The following is a 21,027-nucleotide window of genomic DNA, read 5'->3' as shown; positions in this document are numbered from 1 at the left end:
CCAAAAGCCCGTCTACTGATTTAAAAAATCATATCACATATTTGGATTTATTTTCTTAATCACTCTGCATGCAAGACAAAAAGCAGCAAACTAGTTTAGGAGATGAAGATGCTAAAATTAAGCGACGACAAATATTCCAATTACTTTGACTTTGTAATGAGGAAAGATGACGAGAGCATCGTTGTTCTAATTAGTGGTGCTAAGATCCTTTCCTTTGCAAAAAACGTAAACTCAAACCTCCCGAAACACGCACTACGACCAACAGCACAACAACATGAAGCTCATGGAAATACACCCCACCAAAGGTGAGCGCTCCTCACAGCTGTAGCCCTTCACTAACTAAATAACCCAATCTGGATTTGCATCATAGATAGCTGCAGGCGACAAGCAAAGGAACCAGTAAAGCAAGTGGTTGGATATGCTGTGGATGAAATATTGAGTAACCTTTTTTCACACAGATTTGGGGAAAATTTGGGAAAAATACCTCTCACAGGCAACAAAAGAACCCGCCGGTAAGAAATCATTCGTAAGCAATCTAGCCTGAGCTGCACTTACTGGAAATTACCCTGAAATTCACACAGAGGCGCACATTAGAAGTCTGAAATTTGAGGAGAAAGGACGCATTTACCAATTTTCTGCACAGCAACGGAAAGATAATATAACGAGTAGTGTCATGAATACTGTTGGTAGGGAGTAATATGTACAGAAATAATATGACTTTTAAAAAGAGTAACAAAATGAATAACAAATTACATTTTGAGGTAACAAGCCCAACACTGGTCCTGAGAAAAGATGGATAAACAAGACTTGGATTGTACTGCACAAGTGTGAGAGTTTGTAAACAGATGTTTTAGTACAGTTCTGCTGTTAATTGCAGACCCCAAAGATTCAACTAATCAAGAATTTTCTCTAGTTTTGGCTATTTTGTTCACCGTGAAAGCATGCAAGAGAAAGATTTCTCCACACAAATTCAATGAAACACCAGGTGAGTAACTGACGTGCAAATGATCATGTGGGGGGTGAAGTATTCCTTTTTACAAAAAAAAGAAGAAAAGACTGATAAACAGTTCATTTTGTGTGGCAGGCAGATGGGTGTTGAGGGGTGAAGGGTCTCACTTTTAGCACGCCTGGTAGTTCCACCGCTGCTCGACTGTCACTCAAAGAAACCCAGCGCTGCTGATTCAGGCAGGTTCAGGCTGTACACCTCTGCAATGTCTACTTCTTGTAAGGAGAGCTCCTCTTCAGAGATAGGTACCGGGGTTGTCAGTGACAGCCAGGTGGAAGTAGTCTGGCGAACTCTCCCCCTGCAAGCTGCTGTTGGTCTCCCTCCGACGGACTTTGGTGGACAGGGTCTTCCTCTTTTTGAAGCACTCGCTCTCGACTCCACGCTTCTCCAGACTCGACACAATCATCTCTGCCAGGTCCTGCTGGAGCCGCTGGAAGTTCTCTCTGAAACGGTGACGTGACGATTATTTTAGATTACGCATGCAAAGGTGGTATGCATTAGTCTGGCTAATAATCACAGGATTTATTAATACTGATCATATATACATTCATTTATGCACTGAATTACAATAAATTGTGTTATTTTAGGCTTCATACTCCCTGATTTCCTTACAGTACCAGTCCCAACATTTGAACCAAGCTCACAGTTTTTTATGTAGCCGAACATACTGTATTTTACATTAATAGTGAGCTGGAAGGGCATGTTGGGATTCAGGGGCCGGAGAGCGTATCTTTAAGCAATAGTTTCATCATAAAGTGTCAATGTTTACATAAGAGAAGTGTTTAGAGTCAGTCTATCACAAATAATGTGTCACTCACGCTGTTGGTGGTGTTGGCAGGTTGTATTTTCCCCCAGTCACTCCTGTTAACCAGTATGTCATCTCTTTGCCTTTACCCTGTGGGTCAGGTACACATGGACAGACAGACAGACAGACAGACAGACACACACACACACACACACACACACACACACACACACACACACAGAGGAAATGAGAGCAGCAGGCAAAATCTGTACACTTTACATTTTATGTCAATGTCTGAATGGACAAGTACATAAAAAGCCAAAGCAAGCTCAGCTAACCTTGAGGTACGTCTCTCCTCTTTTTTCATATTCAAACTTGCGGTCTGTCCTCAGCAGGATGTTGATGGTGGACCGGCTGGCGTGAATTCTCAGAGCTAGAAAGACGACATTAGAAAGAATCATGAGAGTCAAACCCTTAGCTCTCGTAAGACCAGTAGCAGCGCATAAACTGCAAATATTGTGCCTGTGTGTGTGTGTGTGTGTGTGAGAGAGAGAGTGTGTGTAGTCTCTTACGAAGGCCTGTGGACTCCATGCGTGAAGCAGTGTTGACCGTATCTCCAAAAAGACAGTAGCGTGGCATCTTGTTCCCCACCACTCCTGCTGCACAAGGTCCTACACACAATCACACACAAACAAACATTGAATAAAAATTTATTTTACTCTCCCATGTATCTTTCATTTTTTAACTCCTCCCTCTTTATTTTCTCAGTTCTCACACACGCGATTATTTATTTTCCATGTTTTGCAGGACTCATCAGACAGAATGGGACATTGAAGGAAATATCACAATCATAAAATTGAACATTCTGTATCAACCGTGCACTTTTGAACTCTTACACTAACAATCTCAGATACGACAAACCCCATGAAAAGTAACACTACCAGCACTATCATCCATACTGCTGCCTGTTTTTGGTACTACATGTATTATATATTTAGACTGTACAATCCATTTTTGTTTATTTTGCACCTACTGTTAAGTTATTTTAGTCTTTTGTATATGTTCACTATGTGTTTTGGCACTCTAACAACTATGTATTGCAACTCCTTGACAGCAATTTTCCTTTGGATAAATACGTTTATCTTATCTTAGACATTTATGATAATTTTTTACATTTATGATAATTACAAAGCTTTGTCCTTTGTGGACTAACTTTGGGCAATCACTTTGAGTAATTATTCACAAAATTCAGCCACTAGATGTCAGTATCATTCAACAGACAAGAAGAAAAACTGAGTTAAGAATGATCCTCTGGTCTGGACTCTGGCCCTTTTTCTTGTAGTAAAATTGCTGACATAGTCACAGTGTTTTATGCCATCAACTGTGTTTTCTTTAAAATCATTTTCACATATATAACCATAAAAACTGACCCAGTCCTTTCCAATAAACATTCCACTTGCTGTTTAAATGATCTACTTTATTTGGGTAATTATTTATACGTTTGACTCATCTTTGTAAGTTTGCCGCATATTATTGTGCCTTGAGGACCATATGAATGCTTCCTCTGCAGTTAGCACTGCACCATGTGACAGAAAGGTAATACATTCTTATTTATATAAAGTACATCAATGCTAAATTCAGAGGGAGTTTTATGAGGATTACAAAATACTGACTTTCAGTTACCTGAATGCACACCAATACGGATCCACAGAGGGATACCCGGCAGGTGCTGCAGCTCAAAAGTCCCTACAAATGACAGGATGTCCAGAGCCATGTTGGCGATGTCCACTGCATGCCGGTCGCCGTTACGTTTGGGTAAACCTGATGCAACCATGTATGCATCTCCTATTGTCTCAACCTGAGAGACAGAAAACAGTTTTATTAATAAAAATGTATTTAGTAAGCAGGAAATACAAAGTAAAATAGTCAGTCATAAATACAGTACCAATCAAACTCTTAAAGAAGAGTATTATGGCCAGCGATAAGAACAAAAAATGAGAGGAGAAGGGTGTTTTTTTTGTTTTGTTTAATCATTCAAAAATTAAGTATAGATATTGACATATTGACATAAGTCAAACTTTCAGTATCAGTGCCACACAATGAGAATTATACTGGGAAGTTTTTTTAATAGCATTCACAGAGAAAAGTCTAAATGATGAAAATTAAGTTTGCTAATGCCAGTAGTTCAATTCATTCTCAAAAGTTTAACTTTAATCTCTGAATGCCAAGTTTATTTTTTAACAATTGCACATAACTTTCAACATTTCAACTCAGTTCTCAAAATGCGAATAAAACAAAAATCTTAAGTCTTAAAATTTATCTTAATCTTAAAACTTCTCCTTTTTTGCAAAGTGTGTAGGGGAACTACGGAGGGCGACACAAAATATTCTTATTACATTTTTGCTAATATATCACCCTGAAAACAACACGCTGGGTTAGGTTTAGTTTATATTTGCCATTGACTGACATTTTTCGCCATACTATACTATGTCGTTTTCGGCCATTTTTCAACATAATAAATTTTGACATTTTTGGCCTTTTTTGCAACACTGTATGCCATGATGCGACTCTATGAGCTATAATAAGTCATTTTCAGCCATTTTTTTGACATGTCGAAATTTGACGTTTTTCGACATACTATACTATGCAATTTTTGGCCATTTCTTGGACACGCTAAATTTTGGCCTTTTTTGCGAGACTATAAGGGACTCATAATAAAGTACCTTGTAGACATCATGGTGGTCAAGGATGCTGTCAAAGTTCTTGTAGATGTCGTTGAGCATGTCGACCACCTCCATGGGGGTGCTGTAGTGGCAGAGGGTGGTGAATCCTACGATGTCACTGAAATAGACGGTTACCTCCTCAAACAGCTCTGGTTTCACTTTCCCCGTTTCCTTCAGTGAAAGCACCACTGGCCTGCGGAGGCACAAGGAGAGAGGAAAGTACTGATGTTAAGTGATGGTTTCTAACAAAATTACACTTACAATCAGTTACTTCCATGCTAAATACAGCTTTGCCATGAGCTTGTTGCCTCCACATAGCGGAAAAAGACAATGATCATTATTACCAAGGAAAAAATAAAGAAAGACAATGTTTTCAAATGAATACTTATTGTATATTTTTTGTTTAAAAATGGGAGATATTTCTAAACATCCCTTTTCATAAATAAATACATGAGACACAACAGAGAAAATAAAAATAACTTACAGAAAAGGTAAAGGAATAAAGAAAGATATACATGAGTAAACTCAACAATTCTTTATTGACACATCTAGCAGATAAAGGGGCAAATTTAGCATTTATTCGGAGCTATGTTTTAAGCAGTCTGACAAACTCAAGTCTAGAATTCACCCTTCTTAAAGGTGTTTTTGTCTCCACCAACTCCTGAGGGACATATCAAGTCAAGTCAGGTCAATTTCATTTATTAAGCCCATTATCACAAATCAAAGTGTTGCTCAAACAGACAGTTTTGGTGCGAGTTGCCGAGTATTGGAGATATCTGCCCTGGAGTTCTCTCCAATATAACAGAAATAAATGGCACTCGGCTTGTGGTGTTCAAAGCACCAAAAAGGTACATTTGAAAAACTCAACAGCAATATTTTTGTCCAGGAATCACGACCAACTGAAGATAAAACACAGACCTTGTTGTGAGCAGTTTCATGTGGCAACTATTTCCTTTCTAACAAATAACACCCAACAACAATCCCATTATGCAAAAGGAAGGTTGCAGCTACTGCCAGCTCACCTGGCACAACTGAGCTACTTAAAGCTACAGCAAAGCCGAGCAGATAAGCAGATCCAGAGTCAGGTGAATTCTCTGCAGGATTGTCAGTATGATCGACCCTATGCAAATAAATAATTCGTTTAGGGGTGGTTGTGGCAATAAAGCGAGTTATCCACTAATCAGCAGTTTGATCCCTGAATCCTTCAGTCTGCAAGCCGAAGTATCCTTGGGAAAGATACTCAACACCAAATTGCTTTGGGCGTATGTGAATGCTTTACTATCTGATTTAAAATCCTTTTTAAAAAAGCTTTGAACATATTTCCTCTGCAACATATCAGCTTTTATCAGATATAGTACAACTTTAAACCTACCGAGGAAGTAGCATAAAGTTGAGCCGATCGGCTCTGTCCCTCTCAGCTTTGTACAAATACGTCCTCTCCTCCACCAGATGCTCCAGAGTCCTGGAGTACATCTGCAGGCGACGGATCAGGTTGTCCATGTACGTCTCACTGGCTTGGTTGTGCAGGTTACTGTGTCAAAGGAAAAATACATTACAACACTATCACTGTTAATGTCATTTAATGAATTAAACATCAAGCAAGAGAAAAGTGCAGCAGGAATGATTTCATTGCAAGGAACAGGACTACACAAACCTATATGGCCAAAAGTAAGTGGACACCCCTGTTTTTCATAGTTTTGGCACTGTGCTTCTAATAGAGCACATGTTGATATTTTACTCGTGTTAAGTCAAGTCCATTTGATTTGTACTTCTCCAAATCACAAATTTTACATGAGATTTTGCTTTTTCCAGTTTGGCATGGTAGAACTTGACAAGCCTTTATTACACGTATGTCAAGATGAAACGTGATGAAAGTTTCATATTTTCATTGTTGTGCCCAAAATTATTATATTATCTTGGTAATGTTAAAATCTGCTGAAAATGTTCAAAAAGTACTGATACACACACTGGAAGTTTTATATGAAAACCAACATGGAATTAGCAGCTCTTTGCATATTTTCATAAACTTAGCAACATAACTAACGTCATGTAAAAATATGAGAACTGTATGAGGTGTGCATTGACATTAAAGATGCCAGTATGTGGTCAAGTGTATTGCTAACTTTAGTTGATGCTGCAGAGTATTTACTGTAAGTTTTCAAAGCGTGGTTATCAAACAAGATTTTAATAATAATTAGAAAATGGTAATACTTAGTCAGGAATTTTACCTTGGTTTATCGTAAAACTGGTTACCATTTCATCCCTAAACGTATGAGTGTAATGTTCTGAGGTCTGCATATTTTGTTCAAGTGTTGGTGTGTGGTGATGACATACCTGAAAATCTTACCCAGAGTCATCTCTATTTTCTTAAAATCTGGCCTTCGTTCTGGGTCTTCCTCCCAGCAGGTTTTTATCAGCATGAACAGCTGTATACAAACAGAAGCACACACATGGACAAAGAGAGAAAAAGAAGGAGAAGAGTGTATGGTCTCTTTCATTAAACTTTGATGAGTCCAAGTACTTCACATTATAAACCCTCACACAGTTTGAAGGCTCTCTCACCTCGATGTCCCTCTCAGATGCACCGTCAAAGTTAAGGTCTGGTCTGAAGTAGCTCGTCCCACTGGGATACTGCACTCTGTGGAGCTTCTCTGAGAGATCAAAACACATTAAGAAAATCAACAAGAGCAGGACTAAGAGTTGAAGATGATTATTTAGTCTATGGTAGCTGCATGGTCAAAAAGCATCTGCATTAACATCCAAAGAGGATGCAAACAGCTATGAAAAGTTTTTGTATTTCAATCTGTGGCGTCAAAATTATGGAATAATTTAAAGATTAGGTTGAAGCAATGTTCAAACATGAGCCAATTTAAAAAGATGTACAAGGATATCATTGTCATGAAATACATGAGCACAGAAGGGGATTGACAGTCACTAGGTGTTTGCAGGGATTATTGTTTTGTACTTTTTTGTATTATTTTGTATTTCCTTTCTCTATCTCTTCCTCTTTTTCTGTAAACAACAAGGTAATTATGTTTTCATATAGTTATATATGGTCTGTATGGTGTGTAGTTTATATATAGTTACATATAGTTTATAGTTTAAGGAGATTTAAATTATCTTAAAATGGAAGCCAGTCAATTATTTTTCAATAACTGATGGAGAAGGGGTGGGATTTAATAGGTTTGCACTTCTTCCCACTCATTTCAATTCAATATTTTTGTAAAGTGTCTTGTACTTGCTGTCATTGCTTATCACAGTGTCACAGAGTGCCAAATTATCCAGGCCTACCTGCAGGATCAGAGCAGTACTGTGTGAAGAATGGAGTCCACCTCATTACAATCTCATGAGCAATGATGGCGTAGCTGTAGACATCGCCTTTTTGAGACACCCCGTCTTTCCGAAGATGCTCTGGAGCGGTCCACACGTCTGAGAGGAAAGGAGAGGAGAGGAGGATGACTCTATTCTCAGTGTTCAGATCAATAATCAGCCTTAGGGATAACGAAACACTTAATCTCACCTCTGCCTGGGCTCAGGATGGTGTGACAGCCAAAGTCAGTGATCTTGACCACCATGCGGTTGTCAACCACACAGTTAGTGGACTTAAGGCGACCGTGGACCTCAATGTTACTGGAGTGGAGATATGACATGCCCTGTGGAGGATATAAAGCAGGAAGACAGAAATGAGCAGGACGGTTACACAGAGTTGTTGTATCCCCCTAAACTCCTTTAAATGTACTGTGAGTAAGCTTTAGTAAATACACAGAGGAAACTGATTATCATAATTACACATGAAATAAATCAAGACCGTGACACACTATTGAATTTAAATAAAAATCACAGAAGGAAAATAAATCCTCAATTAAGAGGAGAAAGTGATTGAATAAATGACAAACGCACAAAAACTTTTCTAACACAAACAAATACCTTTGCTATGTCATACATGACTGATATCTTAAACTCCATGTCCATGAAGGTTTCATCAGGGTAAGAGATCCGGTCATTCAGAATGTACTGAGGGGGAAAAACAGATAAAGAAGTTCATGTTTTATTATTTTTACTGCTATGATTACATGCTGTACTCAGTAATGGCACTGTGCAACACTTAGACACGTAAGATGTGTGTGTGTGTGTGTGTGTGTGTGTGTGTGTGTGTGTGTGTGTGTGTGTGTGTGTGCGTGCATGTGTGATTAGGTACATTTATAAGTGCGCTATTAGTGCTCTTTAGACTATGTCCACGACTTATCAAATAAACAGTAAAGTCATCGTTAGCAGTGCAGAAAGGAGGCCAACTCTGTCATAAGCAATATGTTACGTATTTTTGTGTTCTTTATATTTGATTTTTTATTTTATATTTTTACATTGATTCTATATTTTTATTTTCTACATTATTATATTTAAAGTTTTTTTTTTTCTTCCTCTGTATTAATTGTTTTGTTCCAAAACACCAAGTCAAATTCCTTGCATGTGTAAATGTACTTGGCAATAAAACCCGACCCTGATTTGTGTAATATGAAGACATCACACTACCTGAGTGTATAATGTAGTTGAATGCAGTGCAGCATGATTCACCATGGAACTTAAAAAAGCTTTGAAATGCATTTAAAAGGTACTGAGAATAATGTTGAATAAAATACAGATCAAGAGGAAGAAGAAAAAAATAAAGATTGTGAACAAAAAACAGTTACAATGGCAAATAGCCAGGTCTCTATGGGTGTATTTCAGTCTGCCAAGTTTTAAAATGTTACAAGACAAAACAAATGTGTAACATGAAATCGCTCAGAGTCCTTATACCTCAAATAGGGCTGCAAATATATCTAAATTTGTTATCATAATATATTTTGCATGTGGATCGAAATCTGCTTTAAAATACATAGTCTCATAAGAAGGTCCTTTTTGTGACCCAATCACTGGGATCAATGTTGAAATTGTATTTTTCTAAAAAACATGGATATGTTACATTTTAATGTTTCATATGTAGTAGATATGTTACAAGTTTACAGTTCTTTCCGTGTGGATTTCTTAATTTTATGTTGTTTTAACGCTGTAATCAATGTGTTTGTTAGGTTTAGGCACTAAAAACACTTGGTTAGAGTTACGAAAACATCATGTCTGGGCTTAAAATACCAGGTTTTCTTGCCATAGGCATGGCTGGAAAGGTCCCGACCTGTCGTTAAAAAATACCCACTTTGGTTGTTATAAACACGGCTGAAAATTTCTTAACATTTGCAAAAAAAAAATAGCCACTTTGGTTAATACAATAGGGATGAAAATAGTTTTGTCAAAACGTAGTTTTGTCATCACAAACACAGCTGAAAATGACCCAAACTTGTTAACTATTGTGCTGGTCCTAAACAGTGACCCGCTTGACTGTCACTTTATAAATGTTGATATGATAAAAACTGTTAACGTATCCATGGTTCGCAGAAACATACAATGCTGACATTTTCTTCTGGTGACTGTGTTATATCTTACAAAGTTGATCAGATTTGTTTTGGAATTACAGAAAAAAATGAATAACTTATTTACACAGGATCTGATATATATGTAAAGTGTAAGACTGTGAGAGGGTGTCAGTGATGGTGAGCCATTACCCTGAGGGAGCCCCTCTGACAGAGCTCGAACACCCCAAAAACACCGTACTCAAACTTCACCGTGCCGTAGAACTTGGTCAGATTGTAGTAATCTATACGTAGCAGCTGAAACATGAAGAAATGAAGGTGAGGAGGAGGTGACAGAAAAGGTTAGGAGGGTTAAGGAAGATGGACGCAAAGGGTTAAAAAGAGTTGGAAACACTGGTCCTGCGATGCCATTACACATGACAACTGTATGTTATCTAAAACCAGACATGGATGTATTTAAGTGACTCATCCTTTGTATAATGTTAGAGATAAAAATGCTAATTCCTTCAGATTATTTTAATTTTATCGCTTCCTAAAACAAAAGACAAAATCTGATTAATTAGCAGGAGGATTAATTTCTTTATGTGCAGACAGTTAGAAATAACTGTCATGGCTGAGAAATTCCTAAACTAACAGAAAGTTGGACTATAAAAGTATCGCATCATCTATTTCCAAAGTCTGTTGGGAAAGAATGTCTAAATTAAAACAGGCGGAAGAATACGGACACAGTTTGACCAAAAGAGGAATAACACAGTGGTTTCTTACAGTGTTGAGCTCAATCCTCTGGTCCTCAGTGAAGTCTCCGTCTGTGTGCTTCAGCTCTTTTAAGATTACAGGCTGAGGAATACAGAAAAATAAGAGAAACATAAACACTGATACCCGATCTGTTGCTTTTTGTTCTTGTTAAAACTAAATATTGATTTTTGGAAGCTAAAATGTGGGTACCTTTTTGTCATAGCGGCCTCTGTGACTGAAGAAGGTGCTGTCCTTCCTCTTATCTTCATCAATCTGTTACATACATGCAACACACACATATTTATCTGGATGTGATACAAATTTTAATTAATAATACTCAACACCTTTTTATATGATGTAATTGTCCTACTCACCTCTCTTTCAGGTGAGCATAACACTTAATTTGTGTACCACAAATCAGGCAGCTTAGAGTATTTTCTACACCTTGGGATCATTATATGCTATATAATTATATATGTGGATGATTATTATAAGGGGCCAAAACTTCTCACAAACAATATTGAAATAAATTACTGCTGCATTAACAAAGATGCTGGCACACCAATAAATTTTGATCTAAGTATTTGACGCTCATCATGGAAAAGCTTGCTGACTTCTGTCATACAGGAAGGTGTTGACTGATGAGGCAGTTTACCTTCAAAGAGACCTCCTTCTCATCCAGCGGAGCAATCAGATGCGGGTGGATGTGAGACCACCTCTTCTGCATGAGACGCTCCTTCCTGTTCTGCCTAACGTTACACATAAACACACAAACAGAGTAAATACAAACAAAAACAAAGACAGAATGTGAATGTGGAGAAAGCGCTCATTCCTCTGGTCTTTCAATTTCCAGAGCTTCAGTTAAAACTGCCTATCCTAGATCCAGCATCATATACATTTTCTCACTCAAAATAATGTAGCCAGCAATTTACAATCTGGCCAGAACAGTTGGATTTTCTGTTCTTTGAATGCAGCGACTGATGCTTTGTCTTGTCAAAATCAGCTTTACTGATGCTAAAGTGTGATACAGCTGTGATAGCTGTCTGCTGTTTACCTGTAGAAGATGAGAGCGATGACTGTCACCACGACGACACTGAGACTCAGAACAATCACAATCACATCCTGCATATTTAAACCTAGAAGCACACACACAACAAAATCACACTATATTTCTAGATCATATCTTAAGACTTTAATGTTTCATTATCTCTGCAGGAACCCTGCATGGGAAGTCACTTGCACAAACAAAAACTATGCTTTGACGATATAAAACTGTGCTGTAAGGAGTTAACAGTCTTCAGGCTATAGTGAAGCGACAGTGCTGTTCACACCACCTCTACGCTATCTGTGTGTATTTGTGTGTATTACCATCTGACGGCACAGTAGGCACGTCGTTAGGCAGGTGACCATTCCAGAGCAGGGCAGGGTCCGCAGTCATCGATATGGTTGTATTTCTTGAAGTATCAAACACTGACAGGGTTTCGTACTGGAGAGAGACAGAGGCAGAGTATAAAAACCAAGGCTGACATTGACTGTGCAATTAATGAGTGGACAGTCGTCTCACCTTCCCAGTGACAGTCGACGTGTAAATTAAAGAGAAGTTTACATCTCTGTCACCGTACTCATCAAGCACATAGTGTCCTCCCAGACCTGTTTAGAGATAACACACATGAACACAACATTTTTTATTTCCTGGTAACGGAATAATTACAAGGTAATTGTACTGAAATTGTATCTGCCACAAAATGTTTATTGCAAACATTACGTCACCTACAAAGAGAATCAAAATGACCACTGATGAAAATATATCTACAAAAAGACTTCAAAAAGACACAAAACCACTAGAAAGTGATGCCAAGAGACACAAAGAAACTCACAACCACTATGAAAATGGGCAAAACCACCACAGAGACACAAAGTGACAACAAAGACACACAAATCAACCACTGAGTGATTGAAAATGACAACAAAGCAACACAAAAACAGACAGAGATTTGCCAAGACAACAAAGAGACACAAAACAACAACAAAAAGGGGCTAAACAACTGTAACTCCAATGTAGGAGAGGTGGTGGGGCCTTCTCGATGTCTGTCTGGATTTATTTTTCCGTGGAGGTTGCAGCTTTGTTGACCCCAGCCACTGTGTTTGCCTGTGTTGTGGTCTAATGTGTTTTTCTGCTGCACTCAGGCAGGTCACTGCTCTAACCCTTGACATTTGGGCTGGAGTATACAAGAACTGTCCTAAGCAGTCCTTCATTTTGGCATCACTACATCCTCACCTATGCGGGCTGCATCCCACTTATCTGTAACACCTCATGATATCTCTGTTTGGATAAGGTTTAATCAAATTTATTTTTCACTTTAATTATTCCTCCACTTGTTGTGTTGCTTATCTTGAATTGTCAGCGATCATACACACCATCAAAGGAGACGTTTCCAAAAGGGTTGTAACTCAGAGGCACATCGTAGGATCCCCTGTTACGTCGCTGATTGAGGATCGTCTCTCTGAGCACTTTGCCAAACAGCAGAGCCCCATCATGGTACCCAGCCACATAGTCGTTGATCTGCTCATTAGATAGAAACACAGTCAGAAGGGTCAAAGAGTAATGCAGAACCTGTTTCCTTAACAGTCTTTTTGGGGTGTTTGAGGTGCTTCTCACCGTGTCGTTGTATGCTGTGTGTGCTCCATTAGTGTAGTTCCTCGGTGGCAAAGTGACCACCACTACATTCTCCATACCCTTAACAGAGGTTGTGTTGATATAATACTCTGGGCTGGGGAAAGGTAAAGGGTGTCTGCTGTAAACTTTTTGTGAATTGTCAAATCTTTCCAGGTTTTTTTTAGGTATACAGGTATATAAAATCATAGAGAGGCTTACTTGTAAATATCAAGGAGAATGAACATGATGTCCTCGTGGATCTGTCCCGCTTTCTCCTTTATTGCGATGACATCTTTAGGGCTCCCACATAAGATGAAAACTGAAATAAATAAATCAGTTTCACTGTAACATGAAGGAAAATGTTTGAGGTGTACTCTAAAATTAAGCAGTGGTGGAAGGTAACTTGGTATATTTACTTTATTTACTTTTACTTTGGGTATTTTGATCTAATGCCACTTTCTACTTCTACTCCACTACACTTCAGAGGGAAGTATTGTTCTGTTTACAACTACAATTACTGGACAAATTCAGTCACTAGTTACTTTATAAATTGAGATTATTTTGCACAAAAATCATATCAAAATATAAAAGTGCAGCTGAAACAATTAGTTGGTTGATTAGAAAATTATTTGTCAACTATTTTGATGATTGTTTAAGTTATCTTTCATGAAAAAAATGGCTTCAATTTCTAAAAAATGAGAACTTATTTTAATTGTCTTAATAAGTGAAAGTTTTTTTCATTTAAAACTTGAATACATTTTTGTGATCGTAATTTTACTTTAATATTTTCAGTGCAGGAAACAGAGTATCCTAAAGTGTGGTATAACTACATTTAATTAAGTAAATGATCTAAATACTCCCTCCACCACTGCATACAACACAACTCTTTTTTGAAATACTGTTTACAGTATTTCAATGTTAGAATGTACAATGTGATGAGTCAGATACAGACTGGCTGGAGCTGGCATTCATGTCATCATCTAAAACATAGTGGCATCATGAGAAAAACCTGACATTAAAAGGGTTAAAAATATGAAAATTAATCAATATCTGATATTCATGCTTACGACTGTTGTTGGAAGTAGAAAATAATATTAATGTATAATATTTTTTAAAGCTTTATTTTGAAAAGCGCATTTTGTGCACAGAGCGATACGAGGGTGTCCAATATTATGGTACTTCAATGCGCTTCAAGAACAAATACTTATGAGACCACAGAAAATTGCAGATGAGCATTTTATATCCATGAACTCACATTCTAGACACACTTGAGTATCTCTGTAATAATATGGCCACAATTGAGCACACTGACCCTGACATGGTCAAGCCATATTTTAGGTTTTGACCTTGTCTTGTTTTCTGTTTACTCCATGCACACTATTGCTGTGACTGTTCTGATTAGATAAGTGTAAATATTAAGTGATGTTTTTCAGGTCAACATCATTTGGTTTTCAAACTTTGTTGGAGGAATAACACCTCGGAGGAAATACTAAATGCACTGCGATGTAAATTTTAAAAAACTAGGAGAATACTCACTGTTGCTGTATCTTTTCTTAGCTTTGAGCGCATCCTCCAACTCGTCTTCTCCTCGCAGCATCTTTCTGCTTGTAAGTGTGGCAAAATCAGCAGAGGGTGCCTCCAGTGCATTGATGTACCTGTGGCAAAGCAAAGAGATGGAACAAACAGTGACACATGCTGTGATGCTGAATGAAGGTAGAGGTCAGTCAGGTGAATTGCAAGCTGTGTTGTCTCACCAGAAGCAGTCCTCGGGTTCGTTGCCGGACCTCTTGTAGACATAGACCTGCTCCCAAATTTCAGTCTTAAATGGCAAGGTTTCATTCATAAAGTTCACGAGGAAGTCTGCGATCTTGCGTCCAGGAGGCAGCATTCGGGTCAGTTTTGGCTTATAGTCACAAGAGAGGCCGAAGCTCCCAGCAGAGATGACAGGAATGCTCAGGCTCAGGCCAATTTCATCGCTGAGGTAGATAACAGAGGGGTGTTGAAAAGTCAGAAATCAGTCAGTTGTTTGGTGGTTGATACATAGAGAGAAACAGAGCTACACTCACTCCACTAACTGGAAGGTGGCATAAGTGCAGGAAGGCCCAAGCATGACGCATCCAATATCACCACCAGTCTGCAGAAAGATACAGTGTATGCAGTTATTCTGTCATCACAAAGGCATGAAAAGAGTTTCACTTACTGTGTGGAACCACAGCACCACCACAGCAAGGGGTCAGATATCACACTTAAAGAGGGCACTGAAGAAAATAGCATTTTTCTATTGGTGGAGATATTTGCATCTTGGCATCTCGACTACAATGATGGCAACACCTGCAATGGTGATATTGTTGTTGCAACATGGTGAATTTGCAGAGAGTTGGTTGATCATTGTCTGTGAAGCACCTACAGCTAAAATTGACTTTTGCTGTTTTAAAAATGTTTCCTCCCATCAGCATTTTTAAAAAAATATTTAGATGTTTTTCAGTAAATATACACATACACAGGGAAGCACACACAATCAACTCTTCCTGGACACCCTTGAAGATAAAGGTAAAAATAAAGATAACATTTCTTTGATCCAATTTATGAATGATGGGGCTTTTCAGACTTCCAATTGTAGAGAATAAGTCTCCTGGCTAGAAGTGCCTATCAGCATTTTAAACTAGCAATGTTTTGACTGAAAGACTTATGACTGAAAGGTTATTTTTGCACTTAAGTGAGCTAAGATAATCATCCAGTGATTGAGCAATAGACATGCAGCTGTGCCAGCTAAAGGATAACCTAGAGATAATAAACTATCCCACAAAAAGGGGAACTTGTTCTTGCTGTAACCACAGCTTATCAACAAAGCAGCTTGGTCTTACTCCAAGGGCATCAAAATACCTCGCTCGGACAGTGTTTAGCATCTTTGTGAGACGCACCACAATTTCCATCATCTCCCGTGAAAACCCATCCACATCATTATCAGAAACTCAGAGCAATGAGCATAGTTTAAAGAGCATGAAAGTCAGTACATGATGTGTGAGAGTGAAGGTGGAGAGATCAAAGGAATACCAGACTCTGACCAAGGAGATCGGTGTCCGAGACCTTCAGACAACATCTGTTGCTGCATTTGAGTCACTGTTAGCCGGGTGTTTAAAAGTGACGCACCGCTGCCTCTCCAGCTGCGTTTGTGCAAAAGCTGTCTGTTTATTTTTAACAACATATATCCCTAGCCATAGTTTTGTTGCCTAAACCTCACTGCTGACCCCTTTGCATCAAGGCATGATGCAAAAGGCTGCCCCGGTATCATTCTAGCGACACCGAAGCCCTTGCTTTTTCTGTTCTCACCGTATTTCACAATAAAGGAAGTAAAAAATACAGACATCTTTTGACACTCACATGCAGCTCCTTGAGTATTGCCACTCCCTCACAGGTGCTGCTCCCACAGCCCTGCCGGTAGTACATGGTGGTGTTGAACCCATTGTAGGTAGCCTTCAACGTGAAGTTATGAATATCTTGGGTCATGGAAAGAAGATAAGAGTTATTAATATCAAAAAATGAACTCATTAATCTCTTTGGGCTGTCAAGATAAGATATACTGACTTTATTGCGCTCTGTGTGAATTTAGTCTTTGATTTCTTCCACAGAGAATTTCAGGAATTAAATTTAGATTATGCAATAATACAAAACATTACAAAGAGTTACATCTGACAATAAGATGACTGTCCTCTGACTACACTGACTGAGCTCATCGTGGGTTATAATTGTAAATAATACGTCATCTTAACTATGTCTTACAAATAAAAGATTGTAAAGTCACGTGTAAGTTTGGTTAACAGGAAATCAAATTGTAATTTCCAAAAATGCATTCAAGCATTTGAGAAACAGAAGTTTGTTCCAGTGGTTTCCAGCTGGAGGTCAGGAACCCCAGACCTTCTCCACACACACAGACTGCATATGAAGGAGGCTTGTGTTATTTCAACCCAAATGGCAAAAAAAGATTGCATAGTATGTGTCTGCAAACTGGAGCTTTGTTACATTTGCACACGATTATGCAGCGAATTGGTTGAAACAGCATGTAATTTAGCTGTGGTTAGGTTCATTCACAAAGATTACTGTTATGGTGAAGGTGAAAAGATCACATTTGAAAACAATCACTTTGGGGCGTTGGTGGCTGAGTGGATACACCCCATGAATGAAGGCAGTGTCCTTGACGCAGCGGCCCTCAGGTTTGACTCCTGCCTGGGGCCTTTTGCAGCATGTCATCCCCTCTCTCTCCCCTTACTTTTTGTAAGCGCTATTCACAGTAGAAAAACCACACAGTGTCACCCTTGTTAGTGGCCTAAAAAGCTGCTAGAAACACAGCAATGACTCGATAAATCACCCCTGGTTTGGTAGTTTGTTAGTTTCGGACAGTGGTCTGAAGCTTGGCAGGGACGCCATCCACCATCCCTTCCACCTCCCAGTCACAAACTCAGCATATGATACATATAAAATGTGCAAATGTAACATATTTGTGGTTTGCATAAACAAACGATGCCAACATTTTCTTCTGGCTACTGGACTATTTGATACCATCAACAATGTATCCTAAATACTGACTATCAAAAACTGACAAGGACAGAAGAAGAAACCCAGCACACCGGCTATACGTCGTTCAAGCGCTGATAAAATGAAAGTCAATCAATTTGAATTTGAATCAAGAAGCTTAATCATTTTGTGAATCCATTTTTTTTGTTGTTGTTTTTAAATATCTGTAAACATCTTCATCTAGCAAAAGAGGGAAAAAAGTCTAAAATGACCCAAATCGAAAAGACCTCATCCTTAATGATAAAGTGGAAGAAATCCTGGGCTGAATTTAATTTAACATTTAAATTCTTATTATTTTCAGCCTTTTTTTCTATCATTTACACAACAGTGGTGAGGTACTCTTACTCAATGGCAGAGAAACTAGTTCATACATTCATTACCAGCCATTTTGACATGTAGTTGTCCATTTTAAAGGTTTTGTAAGAGCTAGTACTACTTGACTTGCAGATTTCTAAAACTGATGTTCAGTCATATTATTCACCTCATCAAATTTACAGAGGCCCCTTCTGACAGCCAAGACAGATTCTCAAGTTTTTGTTTTGTTAGTGTTTTTTTTCTGCAAAACAATGTGTTTTGTAGCTTATATCAAATTGTTATTCTCTGTAATGTCCATTAAGCCTAATCTTGTCCGTACCATGCCTTTCGTTCTCCTCCTTGTCCTTCGCAATGGCTTGTTCCACTAAATTCCGCACATACGGCATACTCCACTCATAAGTGTTGTCTTCCAGCAGCACCACATTCATGTTGTATTCGCTGTTTGATCTCAAACAGTCTTCCAGCATCTTGTTGGCCACCACCGCCATTATCAGCACTCCCAGGTAAAGTAAACTGTGCAATCTGTACATCTTGCTACTTGAGATTTTCTTGTTTCTCGCAGAATTTTGTCCACAGTTTCTACATGTCAGAAAAAAATATATGACCCTGTTTAGATTAACAAAATGTCTCAAGGCAGGTTTTTATAACAGATCCACTCCGGTGATGACATAAGTCCAAAAAAAGAGAAGTGAACGCAGTTCTTCAGTGACTAAGCAGAAATTCCACTGTCTCTTGATTCGGTGTCCAGCATCCAGATTAGAGAAGGCAATAAACGTTAGTCTGAAATTTTGCACCGAACCACTTACAGTGAGAAAATGCAGGTTGACAAAAAAATGCAGCTTTCACACCAGTCGTTTCCCCTAGTGAAAGCCTGAGATCAATAATCCTCCAGCTTGGTACGGGCAGGTCTACCTGTCCTCCAGACGTTAATGAACAACAGTCAAGTGACAGTCGGTGCACCAGTCAGAGGGAGGGAAGGGCAGGAAAGACTCCCACACTCCATCTGAACTGACACCTCGCTGAGAAACATATTGATATCATAATTCATCATGTTTGTAAACACCAAGTTTGGATTTGCCTCTTCATTTTATATCCTATCTGAATATCATCAAAGATTATTCTTCCATCTCCATTTCTGGAGTGAATAGTCATTTCCGTAATAGCATCACATGTACAAAAAAAAACAATACAGCAGCATATTTTGCTAGCTGTTCATTTGACAGTAGATCAATAGTAGTCATGACCTGTAGACTGGTTACAAAAAATCATAGACAGTGGAATCAGTTTAACTAATATTTTGCCCTCTTTTTAACACAATCTAGTATGTTCTTTAGACTCTTTGTTCGAAGCAGAGGCGGGGGAAAGCTTTCATAGTGAAAGGGGCAAAGGTCACAGGAGGCCATAAAAGTGGCTTGTGAAGCTGATAAATATTGTCTGCTATAAAAGCAGGGTGGATTAAGCCAATAAAAGTCTTTGTCAAACTGCTCGTAAACCAGCGTCACCTCATTTTGAGAAAACCAGATTTAATCCTTACAATACAACACAAAAAAAACATGTTTATTTCATTCGTTTGGATGCAAGAGCCACTGAAGTAGCAGTTAAAGGAATAACTCACCCACAAAATGATCAATATATATTTAACGTATATTCTTACTTGTGTAATTTTGAAGTCTTGAAGTAACCTTTATTTTTGTCGGTGCCTCTAAGAGGAACAAAGTATTGAAAAACAAGGAAAATTTTTGATAAACTGAAGTAAAAGGGGGCTACATTTAACAACAGCAAAACATAACATTGGTTAACAAACCATCACACAACCCGTGTAGTATAATCTAAGTCTCATTTAGCCAGTAGCATGATCAGTACATCCCAAGCACATGCATTTTTTACTAAAACCTTACTTTTAAAACATTTACGCTATTGTCCATGCCAGCTATTTCAGTTTGTGCAGGTGCAGCCACCTCTTCCAACTTTGTGTGGTGTCTCCTTCTGAGCAAATGTAATTTTTGTTGCCTGGTAGTAAAATCCTGTGATTATGTGCTAAAAGAGAGATGAATTCCTTGTTACTAAAACTCTAAAATTGTGAAGTACAATTTCACCAGTTCATCTGTACGAGGTGTTTTGTGGAGGCAGCCATAAGCGCTGACACTGAAGGCTGTTTTTTTTTTTTCCTCCACCATGATTGTGAAATTCTGGATTTGTTCTGGCAGTTTAGACTTCATTTTCAAAGTGATATTCGGCTTTATTTTCAATTTTTTTTAAAAAAAATCCCTCCTTTTATCTTGGAATTTCTGACTGGGAACTTGGAAATTCTGACTTCCCAGTACAAATCAAGTTCAGCCACACAGCTGATAACAGCATCCTGATTTATGGCATTTAAACAGTCACCAACTTATCAAACTGATGTAATATCATGTAATCTTAGATTTTGGATGTAATCATTGATTAGCATACACAAAATAAATACTCTAATCAAACAATTACCTTAATCATTATTAACATAAGTTTTTACATGAGCTTGCTGTGTCATTTACAGGTTTTAAAGTATTTTTATATTTTGATCTGTTGTCTCAGTATCAATCTACTATGTGACACATTGTCTAAAAGGATACTGTTATCCTATTTTCAGTCCTAAATCTTGCTTGTGTGATCTTTTATCACTCCATGATTGGATTGTCTGCCTCACACTGTTTTATGCACTCATCTGATAGGATGAGCTTAAAGAATTATCATTCAGATAAAAACTTTATTTACATGACACCTGTGGAAGCGACAGTTGTGAGCTTGGTTTCTATAGGATGTCACATATCATCACTCTAAGATGAGGTGTTTTCAGGCATCAGACTCTTAAACTGAATTCTCTTAAAGACTTTTTC

The 21,027-nt window shown here is 38.2% G+C and overlaps 1 protein-coding gene across 1 annotated transcript; it reads right to left on the bottom strand.

The window, feature by feature from the left end:
* Positions 1-1,023: 1,023 nt before the first annotated feature.
* gucy2ca (guanylate cyclase 2Ca) lies at positions 1,024-18,684 on the bottom strand. The gene is made up of 27 exons (XM_042505477.1): positions 18,474-18,684; positions 16,649-16,764; positions 15,334-15,401; positions 15,022-15,243; positions 14,804-14,922; positions 13,487-13,586; positions 13,271-13,382; positions 13,030-13,174; positions 12,176-12,261; positions 11,980-12,097; positions 11,666-11,747; positions 11,267-11,360; positions 10,822-10,884; positions 10,642-10,713; positions 10,069-10,173; positions 8,402-8,488; positions 7,995-8,127; positions 7,766-7,903; positions 7,037-7,125; positions 6,809-6,900; positions 5,847-6,005; positions 4,475-4,667; positions 3,435-3,609; positions 2,324-2,422; positions 2,090-2,184; positions 1,825-1,901; positions 1,024-1,449 (listed from the first exon to the last, which is right to left on the bottom strand). The coding sequence occupies exons 1-27, from the start codon at positions 18,682-18,684 to the stop codon at positions 1,242-1,244; spliced, it is 3,258 nt and encodes a 1,085-aa protein (XP_042361411.1). The 3' UTR covers positions 1,024-1,241.
* Between the last annotated feature and the right edge of the window lie 2,343 nt (positions 18,685-21,027).

This window comes from Plectropomus leopardus, chromosome 17 (assembly GCF_008729295.1).
Source record: "Plectropomus leopardus isolate mb chromosome 17, YSFRI_Pleo_2.0, whole genome shotgun sequence".
Lineage (NCBI taxonomy): Eukaryota > Metazoa > Chordata > Actinopteri > Perciformes > Serranidae > Plectropomus > Plectropomus leopardus.
This window is presented reverse-complemented; position numbering and strand designations above follow the sequence as displayed.